This window comes from Lactuca sativa, chromosome 7, assembly GCF_002870075.4.
Source record: "Lactuca sativa cultivar Salinas chromosome 7, Lsat_Salinas_v11, whole genome shotgun sequence".
Taxonomy (NCBI): Eukaryota; Viridiplantae; Streptophyta; class Magnoliopsida; order Asterales; family Asteraceae; genus Lactuca; species Lactuca sativa.
The window spans coordinates 84,470,408-84,484,405 of NC_056629.2; the positions used below are offsets into that span (position 1 = coordinate 84,470,408).

At 31.9% G+C, this 13,998-nt stretch overlaps 1 protein-coding gene across 1 annotated transcript; it reads left to right on the top strand.

Annotated features, from left to right (window-relative positions):
• The first annotated feature begins 4,480 nt into the window (after positions 1-4,480).
• Positions 4,481-8,627, top strand: LOC111887691 (coniferyl alcohol acyltransferase). The gene is made up of 2 exons (XM_023883866.3): positions 4,481-5,251; positions 7,575-8,627. The coding sequence occupies exons 1-2, from the start codon at positions 4,520-4,522 to the stop codon at positions 8,520-8,522; spliced, it is 1,680 nt and encodes a 559-aa protein (XP_023739634.1). The 5' UTR covers positions 4,481-4,519; the 3' UTR covers positions 8,523-8,627.
• The last annotated feature ends 5,371 nt before the right edge of the window (positions 8,628-13,998 follow it).

Below are 13,998 nucleotides of genomic sequence, written 5' to 3' on the forward strand. Positions count from 1 at the left end.
TTAGAAGTGAAATATGCCAAAATGATCCTGCCATCCAATGTTTCATGTCTGGCTCCTACCTATACATAGCGAGTGAAGAGTATTGTTTAACGCTTATATAATAGCAATAATAGCTAGACCATTAATTAGTCTCGTTGAACATTAGACTAAACTCTAGTGGAAATGATACTAGGTTTTGTCAATAGAAATTTGTTTTAAAGTAAACGAAGTGTTGTCCGAGTACCGAGTCACCACCTTTGCAGGTGAGTGCAAAGTTACTTTCATCTTACACATAGATACGAAGTATTTTATATAAATTACGTGCTATGTGTGTATACTATCTGAATACTTGTTTTCTATGTTGGATGAAACGTTTTATACATGTTTTAAATGATCTAAACTGTATATGTATTTTGTATCTACAAAATGTATTGGGTAAAACATGGGTAGATTAGAGGTGAGATAAATGATGAGCGATGAAAGATGAGATAAATGATGAGCGATGAAAGATGAGATGAATGATGAGCGATGAGAGATGAGATAAATGATGAGTGATAAAATATGGTGCGAAGCGATGACCTAAGCATTGAGCCAAAGTGATGAGCCAAAACGATGAGCCAAAGCGATGAGCCAAAATGATGATCCAAAACGATGAGCCAAACGATGAGCCAAACGACGACCTAAGTGATGGCCCCGTCATCTAGCAGAGTATGGATGACAACCACGAACTACTGTAGACAGTCTAGTGGAACACTAGCATGCTCGTAACCTATAGGTGTTGTGAACGATATGTTCACCCGGTGTACTCTAAAAACCCATTGACAGGTATTGCGAGTGGACTCTCGAAAACGATATTGTCAATAAACGAGATAAACCCTGACGACTATGCAGACTTAGTGTCGATTCCTTAAGATACTCCTTAGGAATGAATGAACGAGGAATAGCTGAATCTTAAGGTATATCCTTAAGGGTAAAGAAGATAACAGAGATGAGTAATCGGGTTTATTGTTTGATGCTTAACATAATAATTATATTATTGTGGGTTGAAAACTCTATGTACTCACCAGGTTTCCCAACCTGACCCATTCAAGCTTATTCTATTTATGATTATGTTTCTATATTGACGATGACATCCCAAATGTTTTAAAATGGATAAAAATACATTTCTTCAATGCTTTGATAACGTATTTATCATGTTTTTCTGGTAACAAATTCCGCAACATTTTTATTAAAAGGTGTACTCTGATTTTTATAAAGCATAAATAAAATCGGTCTTTTATGGCCGTGAAAATGGGGATGTCACGTTACTCCTCTCCCCCGGAGATTCATCCACAAACACCACCATTAACGTCGTTTGGTTGTAGCATCACGAAAAATGCAGATCTGCTTGTGGTTCGTGGTTTTCGTTTCCTGCAAACATAACCCAAATTTATTGCTTCTTCTTCCCTAAGGAAATGTTGAATACCATATCGAAATCCACACAAACCAAATACATTACATCCGATTTCAAACCCAAATACATTGCTTCTTCTTCTGTCAATTCCATCAGCCATCAATTTATGTATGTTTATGTTATTCGTTATTCCTAAAAAACTCAAAAATAGATTTTTTTGTGTTTATGTTAATGTATGTGTGTTTTGTTAGATTTTGATTGTAGGTGTTGGAGAGAGAGAGAGAGAGAGAGAGAGAGAGAGAGAGAGAGAGAGAGAGAGAGAGAGAGAGAGAGAGAGAGAGAGAGAGAGAGAGAGAGAGAGAGAGAGTATCGGTAAGGTGGGGTGGACCCAATTCTTTTCTTTTTAACTTTTAATTAATAAGTTGTTAAAGAAAATATAAAAAATACAAAAATAAAAAAATAAAAAGGGCAAAACTGTCTTTTCAAGTCCTCCGGGGGACCAAAGCCAAAAGAATATCTTGATTTTGGATCTGCCATGCAAGTTGAAAACTTTTTGGACCCTATCTAAAGGTTTTTGAATACCACAAGGACAAATTTATAGTTTTGTTAACTTATAGTCTCTATTTATAAAAGATATCACACATTATCATTATCAAGATGATGGTTTATCATTTCATATTTTCGCAACCTAAAATGATGTTAACTTCAACGTGTATTTTACTAAAAGATATTAATGCATTTCCTTACATTCCAACCATTTTGATTACAGGAAACTCCTTTTCCAAGTCAATCTTGATCGAGAACAATATTATGTTGTCTATTTTTTATTTGAAATATTTTTTGAAAGAAAAAGATTAAAATAAAGACGTTTTTAGTGCTGAGTTTTTTTTTTTTTGAAACGGCGGAAATATATTAACACTAGCCTTTAAAGAAACAAGGCTGGGCAGAAAAAACAAATTACAAAATGTCAAAAGGATTACAACTCCAAACATACCAATTACAATCACCAAACTTATCTCTATATTTTACCCAATTGAATACCAAGGTGATTATACTATCCACCAAATTTCGCGAAGACGTCCTAACCTTATCGAAGACTTTCGCATTCCTAGCTTTCCAACCACACCAAAGAAATCCGTAAATGATAGCAATGAAAATCTTTCTTTTCTTATGACACTTCCCCCATTGTGTAGCAAAACCCATCAACTCAGCCACTGAGTTGAATTGTTGATCAGAAATTTGACACCAATTCAGGATCCAACCTAACGCACCTCTAGCGATCGGATAATTGACAAGTATGTGGTTAGATTCATCTATCCCATCGTTACAAGAATGACAAGACGAGATCGCACAATTTACTTTTCTCATAGTCAAAGTCATCGAAGTAGAGATTCGATCTAAACAAGCTCTCCAAACAAAGCAAACTACGTTCGTTGGAACCAAAGAGATCCACACAGTTGGATTTTGAACCGGACGGTTTGTTGGGTTTGATTTCATAAATGTCTTCCTTTTTGTTACTATGTTTTATATATATATATATATATATATATATATATATATATATATATATATATATATATATATATATATATATATATATATATATATATATATATATATATATATATGGGTTTTAAGTTAAAAAATTCAAATCTTAATTTCATTTAAAAAATATTAAATTTATATAAAGAAAGAAATAATAAGCAAAATATATGTTTTCGAAATTGTCCCACATATAATATGCCATGTGCAAGGAATATATTGTACATAATTGTGCCTTGAAGTTTTACACCAAACGTGTATAAAATGCACGGAACATAATTGATGTTAGTGAAATTAAATCATGATTTTAAAACAATTTTCCATGTAAATCGACCTATTTGAATTTACATAAGGCTGTTGATGTTGTCCTCAAATTTACATCTTTTGTTCCAATAATTTCGAAATCTTAACTTTTAAAAGTATATTTGTAAGATTAATATATAGAACACATGCTTATGGCTTGGTTGCATATTGTATATGTTTGTATTTTGCCAAACCTATTTCTATTTTGTATATCTTAGCCAAATACATTTGGCCCACTGAATTAATAATTGGAATAATGACTTAACAAGGTAATATATTTTTTGATTTGTGCATATTTGTTCATTGATTTTTTTTTTGTCTATATTTGTTATTTTAACTTGTTTAACTATATACATTCAGTTCTTATGACCAATTAATTTATGTTAACAAAAAAAATAACTTAATAGGATAATATATTTTTCACTTTATACACATTTAGTATATATATATATATATATATATATATATATATATATATATATATATATATATATATATATATATATATATATATGCATATTTAGTTTTTATTTTATTTATTTTATTTTTTTGCAAAATAAGTCATTGAATTGTACAAAAATAACAAAAACTTATTTTGCAACAAAAAATAATATTAAGGACTAAATATGCAAAAAAAAAAATTAAGGACTAAATATATAAAAAGTTATAAATGCATTACTTTATTAAGTTATTTTTTTGGTTTGCTATAGTAGTCGATGATAAAGACCGAATATATACGGTTAAAAAGTTGAAAGTACAAATACGAATTAAAAAAATCTAATGACCAAAAGTATATTAACATTTAAATTATTATAGTTAGTAATAATTAATAATTGATGATCAATCTAGTTATGGTCTTATCTTCATAAAACGTACTAACCTATAACAATGCGTGATAAAAGAGGAAAACAAATTATCAACAAACAGTACAACAGAGGGTCTTTTTACAAGAAAAAATTGCATAGAAATAGAATGTAACATCTACATCTTAAGATATCAACTATTTATCAAATTATGTGCCAAGTTCATGTGGGCACACAAGGGTATTTTGACTATAAGTTATTTTTATTGTTAATCTTTTGAATCAAGTGGGTAATGAGATACACAAGATCCATTATAAAATAAAGGTATATGTGTTCACATAAATCATGAATATACATCACTAGGTTGGACCGTTTCCCCATGCAAAATTTTAAATGGTTGGCCAAAAGGTTAGTAATTAATGAGTCTCCATTCCCTATAAATAAACCATGGATTCTTGCGATTCCTCATTGTATAAACATCCAACTCTTCTCTTCTGTCATGAATATGAGAAAATATTATCACCTTCTTGCCCTCAGGAGATCTAAAGGTCTCCTTATCTCAAATAGCAAGTGGGTTCACCAAGGTAGCCCTATTGAATCTCACGACTTCCGCTACCACCCTAAAACACCATCACCACCAACACCATCGCCTCCCTCATCCTATTCTCATCTATACAGAAACACATACAGTCAAAATGCTAATGCTATGGTTTCCCGCAATCTTTTACATGCAACTCACTCAAATCTCACTGCTAACCATTACCATACTCAACTCTCTAAGCTCCACACGTCAGAACTACGCTATCATGAGGATGCCGACCTCCAAGACTATCAAGTGACTGTGAAAGATAGAGAGGTTATTTCAGCAGCTGTCACGCTGGAAAGCAAACACTGGCTCCCTTTGTCGAACCTTGACTTGCTTCTACCACCGATTCAAGCCGGCCTTTTTTTCTGTTACAAGAAAAAGAACAACACCGACATGTCCTCGGAAACTGTGGTGAAGACCATTAAGTCGTCGTTGGCTGGGGTATTATCGACATTTTACCCTCTGGCCGGAGAAATTGTGCAGAACAGCCAAGGAGAGCCAGAGGTTGTATGCAACAACTATGGGGTGGAATTCGTTCATGCCCATGCAGACATCGACCTGAAAGACTTGGATTTCGCTCACCCTGATGAGTCTGTGAAAGGGAAGTTGGTTCCAAAGATAAATCGTGGTGTGGTTGCAATTCAGGTAAATTTAACTATCTCTATCTTATCACTCGGCCTCCTTGGGATTTAACGATATGAAATTAGGGTGATTACAAGATAACATAATTAATTCGGTTTCAAATTATTATGTTTCGACTTATTATACAGCATGGATGAACATGCGAAACTGGTTTAATTTGGCAGTTAATTTACTAAGTTTGGTAAATCAACGCACGTAGACTTGGATAACTAGAAGCCGAATCTATTCTTGAATATATAATAAATTAATTTTTTTCGAAGGACAGACTATCTAAAAGTTGAGGGTATTGCATTCGAATTTGACCAACACATTTTTTAATGTTTAATGGGAAAAACTGCAATAAAGTCCCTACATATTGGCCTTATAATCGATTTACTCCTTATGTATTTTTTTTATTCAATTAAGTCCCAAATACCGGTAATCGTATTCAATTTAACCCTTTGACCCGGTCAACAGGTCATCCAACTTTCAAAAATTACATTTTTGGCCCAGATTTCAAAATTTATTACAAATTTGGTCCAAAATTTACACTTTTGGCCCAAATTATTTTTTTTTACAAATTTGGTCCAAAATTTACCCTTTTTGCCCAAATTTTAGAATTTTATTATGATTCATCCTAACTTTAGTTTTTTTACAACTTTTTTTCTCAAAAATTTGTTTATAATATGTTTTTTCTTTATAAACTCATATTTATACAAAAAAAAAGATATTTTCACATAAAAATCTTATTTTTTCTACATAAAAACTTTTTTTAAAAGGTTTTTTGTATATAAAATATCTAGTTATAAAAATAGGTTTGGACTATTTGTGTGATATCTCTTAAAAAATCAATTAAGAAACTAAAAGTAACCCTAAATTATAAAAACATGTTTGAATTATTTGTTCTTTAATCACATTTATATGAAAGTTTAAACTAGTTAAACTTTCATATAAATGTGATTAAAGAACAAATAATCCAGACTTGTTTTTATAATTTAGGGTTACTTTTAATTTCTTAATTGATTTTTTAAGAGATATCACACAAATAATCCAAACCTATTTTTATAACTAGATATTTTATATACAAAAAACATTTTAAAAAAAAGTTTTTATATAGAAAAAATAAGATTTCTATGTAAAAATATGTTTTTTTTGTATAAATATGAGTTTATAAAGAAAAAACATATTAGAAACATTTTTTTGAGAAAAAAAGTTGTAAAAAAACTAAAGTTAGGATGAATTCATAATAAAATTCTAAAATTTGGGCAAAAAGGGTAAATTTTGGACCAAATTTGTAAAAACATTTAAAATCTGGGCCAAAAGTGTAAATTTTAGACCAACTTTGTAATAAAATTTGAAATTTGGGCCAAAAATATAATTTTTGAAAGTTGGATGACCTATTGACCGGGTCAAAGGGTTAAATTGAATACGATTACCGGCATTTGAGACTTAATTGAATAAAAAAAATATATAATGACTAAATCGATTATGAGGCCAATATGTAAGGACTTTATTGCAGTTTTCCAAAAAAGACACCAGTTATATCCCATACTGTTATACATATTTCAAGTAAAAACTAATTTTTAGATATGAAAAAAATAGGTGTTTATTGCTTGTTCCTATAATAAGTTAACTTTGAGTGTTTGGATAAAATCCAGCTTATTAAGCTAAATAAACTAATTTTAGTAAGCATCTCTCTCCATGTTTATTACTTATTATTTATTCCCACAACAAATAAGCTATAAACAATAAGCTAATAAGTTTATCCAAACACCCCGTAAATGGAACAACAATATTTAAGTTAGATAATATAATATATATTGAAGGGCAAACTCTGTTACATGTTTTTCTTTATAAATACTTTTGGAATGAAAATTTTAAAGATTGTATTAAGAAAAAGCATTTTTATTGATTTGACCATGATCAATATTTTTTTTTAAGATATTGACATCAAAGCAACTTTAAGAAATATTGAATACGATATGTACTTTTTAAAGAAAACCTCTTCTTATTATTATAATGATTATGTGTACGAAAACGATAAACACTTTAATTAGTTTCAATTTTGAGTATCATTATTTTCAAAACGAATTGCTTTACGTCTCTATTAAGAAAACAATATTTCAAAATCTAAGTTTAGTGCCCCAACTCCAAACAGAATATAAGAATATGTAGTTTCGAAATTATAAAACTATAAATCATAAAATTTCCATTTTTGAAAATATGTTTTACCAAAGGACAATCCACATGAGAGTAACATCATGCTATAACAAGTAATTACGAGATCATTACGCTTTACACAAATCATTGCATACACAATCGCTAACAACATTTTCATTGAATACAGGCGACAGAGTTAAATTGTGGATCAATAATAATATCAGGTGCGTTTCATCATCAAGTGGCCGATGCTTACTCAATAAACATGTTCTTAGTTGCATGGGCTCAGTATGCACGATTGGAAACAATCTCCAGCATCCCATCATTTCGACCTTCAATGTTGAATCCACGTCGTCCACCCTGTTATACTACCGCCATTGATAATCTATACATCCCCGCATCATCCCTCCCTCCACCATCTTCCTTTGAAGAGCCTCTTCTTGGTCGCATGTACTATATTCATGCTGAATCAATTCAACAACTTCAACATGAAGCGAGCACAAAGGAAACCAAAATAAGCAAACTCCTTTCTTTCACGTCATTTGTGTGGAAATTATTAGCACATGGAGGAGATAAAGCTACCGATACAACTTCTAGAATGGGCATTGTCGTTAATGGGCGTCGCTTTTTGGCTGAAAGTGATGAGAAAAATACATCTTTGTTAGAAAACCACTTCGGAAATGTACTATCAATACCATATGGTATGGCCACCAATGACGATCTCAAAGCGATGCCCCTTCATGAAGTGGCAGAAGGGGTTCATAAGTTTGTCTCTAAGGCAACCAACGAAGAACATTTTAGAGAATTGATTGATTGGGTAGAAATGCATCGACCAAATCCAGCAGTTGCAAGGATATATTTTGGGCTAAAAAAGTCTGAAGGTGAGGCTGTGGTTGTGTCGGCTGGACAAGGTTTACCAATTAAAGATATGGATTTTGGGTGGGGAAAGCCAGATTTTGGTTCGTATCATTTCCCATGGGGAAGCCGAACAGGATACATAACAACAATGCCAAGTGCAAAAAAGAATGGCGATTGGGTGGTTTACATGCATCTCAAAGAAAAGGACTTCAACTTGATTGATCATATGGCACCTCATGTGTTTACACCTCTAACATACTCTCATTTTAGTTCTTAATTGCTGTATTTATTTTGGAAAGTTTAATTCCCTCTTACCGAATGTGACTGAGGGAAAAAGAAAATGTAATTTTATAATCATGAAGGCATTCATATAGCTTATATACATATTTACAACAATTTGTGAAATTGGCGTTCTGACTTCCAACGACAAAATTGATGTTTTTGCAAGGATGCAGAAATTGGACTGTGACCCCCACACCAAAACTAAATATAATGGAATAATACAATGTCGTCTCTTTAGAATTTCAATATTAACCCTTTAACATGATAAATGTATTATAACTTTTTTAAATACCTTTAAATAACTTTTGTATCTAAATAACATATAGTTTACTAAATAATCAAAACTGATTAATATCATCTTATACATTTTTCAAATGAATTTCATCAAATCTTAAAAACTAATTAATATAGTGATACTACAAAGTTGACATAAAAACCAACTTTAATGTTTGAAGGAAACAACTTTGGTTTGACCAAATATTAGGTTGTAAAAAATGAAAATGTCATAGGACATACATTAAAAAATAAATGACAATAATAAAATAAGACATTCAGCATTGATGATCTTCATAAAGTTTAATAGATTCGCATGTCATTTTTTTTACATTTTATATAACTCTATCAATTTTCATCTATAATGTATTGAACTCTATAAAGTTCAATATAAAATTACAAAAGTTAATTTATAATATATATTTAAGAATGAAAAACTTTCATTTTTCTCATTTAAGAGTTTTATGGCCATTGAACTTCAATTTCATTGAATATCAAGGTGATATCTCACTATGGTAGAGTTTAATCCATTAAATAAAAAATAAACTTGCACCTCATTCAAATTTCATTAAACTCATCATTATGGATGCTCTACTTATAAGAGGTTTTTACACACGCTTATATATATATATATATATATATATATATATATATATATATATAGGGCTAGGTTAAAGTGTTTTTTACATTTATTGTGTGCTAGAATGCACCAATAGAAATTTAGTAAAATTTATTATTATTTAATTAAATAATGATAGATATTAAATGGTTTCCATAATTGTATGTATATTAAATGATATCCATAATTATAATTTTCTCTTTATGGAAATTAATTAAATTCGTCATTAATGTCAGCAATAACATTCTTTCAGAATGAATTTGTATCTAGGTTTTTATGTCAGCAATAACATTATTTCAGGACTCACTCACTTAAAATACAATAAAGTTGTATAGAATATAAAGAATGAGGGTATATTCTAGTAGAATATACTCTCGTTCTCCTAGAATACACTCTTATTATTTTACATATGAATTCATTCTGAAAGAATATTATTATTGACATTAATTACGAATTAAATTAATTTCCACAAAAAGGAATTATAAATATGGATATCATTTAATATACATTTAATGTCTATTCAATTCTTATTGGTGCATTCTAGCACACAACAGATATGAGAAACATTTGAACCTACCTCTCTCTCTCTCTCTCTCTCTATATATATATATATATATATATATATATATATATATATATATATATATATATATATATATTACGGACAACTATCCTGGACAACAGCTATCCTGTGGTTGTAAAAACGATTTTGGACCATTGGATGAAAAGAAATAATTGATTTGATTGAAGATGTGTGATATTAAAATGAGAGGGCATATATAATATAATCACCACTACAATAAATGTTGTCATTTTTGGCGACGTTATTAACGGCGACAAAGACTTTCAGCGACGACTCAAGCTTTAGTCGCTGCTAAAAGTCTTTATCCCCCCGCGAATAGCGTCGTCGTTAATGCCTTGCGGACCTAATCCACGTTAATCGATTATGTTAAAGCCCAACCGTCTGATCGACTATCTAATAAGTGGTTGGGGCTCCTTTTCACACAAACTCAATACCAACGACAAAATGTCGTTGTTAAATGTTACAAACGTCGCTGCTAATGGCCGGGAAAAAGAGACCGCTTAAATTCCCTCCATTGTTGTCACCGCTATTCGTGATTGTCGCCGGTAATAATTTCGAGTCTCCACTAAAGGTCGACCTAATTATACCCCTTTTCTCATCTCAGTTTCTTTCCTGTTTAATGCTCCTTCCTTGATTCGTTTCTTCGAGCTTTAACGATCGGCGATCGACGAACAAGTGTCGTTTCTTTCTACCTTTGCCTTAAACCACCATCCGACCACCTCAACCACTTGTTACCACGGGATTCCGGTCACGAGAGTTGGTTGTACCAATGACATTTGGAGCTTCACCAGCGACGGTTTGTATCCTCTTCATCATTTCTCTATCTCTTTCTCTTATAACCTCCATTTCTAGCTTATATTCAAGATTAAGTGTTAAAAATGTTGATTTTTAGTTTTTGGAGCTTCACTGTCGACTTTTTCTGTCACCGACGAACGTTGTTAATTTTCCGACCACCATTGTTGATTTCCATCCACCATAGGTTCCTTTCACCATTAATTTTCAGATTATATGCAAAAAATAAGTATTCGTGTCTATTATATGAAATTAGCCACATGTCATTATATGTGGTATATATCTATGTGTATTTGCATAGTATATGTATGTGAATGTATGTATAATGTTTATTTATATGTATGAAAACATGAATATGGAATATTGTATATGTGTATAGTATATGTATGAAATGTGGATTGTATGTAATGTGTATATTACAATGTTATAGTGGAAAAAGAAGAAATAAACTAGGATGATATTATTGATAATGATATTTAAAGTGTATGTGTCTTTGAATGTAATATGGATTGTATGTGTGTATAATGTGTATTTGTATGAAAGAAAACATGATATTATGTATGCATATTTGAATTTATATGCAATGTGCATTTCCTGTCGGATATTATTATTGAAAATGCTACTATTGAGAATGTTATTATTGTAGAATGTTGTTGTTGAAAAAAAATAAATAAAGTAGGATGCTATTATTGAGAATGGTATTTTTGTATAAAATGAAACAATATTGATTGCTAAAAAAAATATAAAAAAATAAAGTAGGATGCTATTATTGAAAAAAAAAACAAATAAAGTAGGATGTTATAATTGAGAATTGTAACTTCGTAAAAATTTTGAGGTAAAAATTTCATTTTTAATTCAATCAAAACACTAATTATCTTTTATTCAAACATTCAAAACTATTACATAATAAAACAGTCATCATAGTACAATCCCAAAATTATCACAATGCAAAAACATGGGTGGATGCGCTGCGATCATGTCGGACCATTCCCTTTCAAACCAAAAGTACCTCAAACCATAACCATAAATATCGTAAACACAAAGCTTAGTGAGTTCCCTAAAATACTGTATACTATACATACCATTCGGCCTAGCCCTCACATAGGGCCCAACCCGTATATTCGGCCCAGCCCAACATAATGGGCCTAGCCGTGCAAAACCAATAGGCCTAGAATGATCATAAAAATGCAAAAGTCACAAAGACATTTAGCGCCCTATATAATATACAATGGGCCTAGCCCAACATACGAATGGGCCTAGCCCGATTATACGATGGGCCTAGCCCATCCCAACATAATGGGCCTAGCCGTGCAAAACCAATAGGCCTAGACTGATCATAAAAATACAAAAGTCACAAAGACATTTAGCGCCCTATATAATATACAATGGGCCTAGCCCAACATACGAATGGGCCTAGCCCGATTATACGATGGGCCTAGCCCAACATACCATGCAAGAGTCACAAAGACATCTAGCATAACATATCCTAATGGGCCGGAATTGGTGCCTTCGACCTACGAGTATAGTGAGGAGGCTCAGCTCAATCCGCTGATAATCAAATAACTGCTTGGGTCGTTGAATCGGATAACCTCCCACCAACTAACAATAAATAGAATCTTAATTAATAATTATCCTGATAACCCAAAATCCGAGGCCCACTCCATAATCCAACTTCCTAAAGGGTAAAAGACCATTTTACCCTTTTCTTATTTGGCCCAAAACCAAGGCCCAATCCATTTGCTCAACAAGCCCAAATCGCTAAATGGCATCCCAAGGCCCAATATGGCTCATCTTCCTAACTGGGCCCAAAAACCATCATGGATCTAATTCCAAGAAAGCCCTCAGTTTATCCATGGCCCAAAGTTATAAGTCCAATGGCCTAACAAGGCCCAAATTGGCACACTGGGAGTACGCCTCGCGTATACACCCCCGAAGCACAAGGCACAAGACACCGATGCGGAAACCACACATTATGTTGAGCGTGCTCCGATATACGCCCGACGTACTCAACAGAAAGCGAAAAATCCCACAAAATCTCTTCATGGTTAAGACAAGGACTTCAAAACTCAGATATGACCCTAAGGAGATATCTTAACACGTAAAGTTGGCAACTTTAGTCCTTTGACCACACTAATGTTGGCTAGGGTTTCGTTTCTAGGGTTTAAAGGGATGGTGGCTGAAGATAATAGGGTTTAGTGTTGAGTTAAGGAGCTTAAATAAGGTCCAAGACGCTAAATTAGGGTTTAGGTATGACTGGAGTACGCCATGTGTAACTATGGTATGCCCAACGTACTCCAAGGAACATCCGCGAATTCCCTGCCTAGTACGCCCAGCGTAAGCCCATGTACACCCCGCGTACTAGGCTCAACCCTTAAACGGCCAAACTTCTGAAGGCCATAACCTCTTCGTTCTAAGTCTATTTTCGACACTCCTTATATCCACGGAAAGGTAACGAGAAGCTCTAAACTTCTATCAACTCATCATTGCCTTAAAACTTCCCGAACTAAAATCCAATATTCATAAAATGTCCGAAAATGCCAACTTACGGTTATACCCTTGGGCTTCAAATCACAAATCGGACTCCCGTATAATCTAATTTACATTACCCACACCCAAATGGGTCTAAGTCTCTATTTCCCAAAGGCTCTAAGCCTTATGAAATCCGATCTTCGGGTCACGATCCCACATTTGCAACGATTCAGAACAGGGTGTTACAAGAATACTATTTTTTATAAAAAAGATAATGTGGATTATAAAAGAAAAAAACAGATTAGGTAGGATTATTATTGTAGGATGCTATAATTGAAAAAAATAAAAATAAAGCAGGATGTTATTATTGAGAATGCTATTTTTGTTAAAAAAAAAAAACAATGTGGATTGTTAAAAAAAGTAGTATGCTATTGTTAACAATGAAAACATAAAGTAAAGCACTACAGTAGAAGACAACAACATAATATAATTATCTAAAATGAAATGTTATAATTAAAAAAACAAATATAAATGTTATAAATATAAAAAATATAAAAAAAAGTACAATGCTCAAATAGAAAAAAAAAGGTAATATTTAAAGTACAATGTTGTTATAGAAAACTCTAAACAAAGTCAAATACCATAAATAAGAAAAATATACAAAAGTAAGATGTTATAAATAATAATAAAAAAAATCTTCCAAATTCTATTTGTTTGCTTGTCTTCTTTGTAATT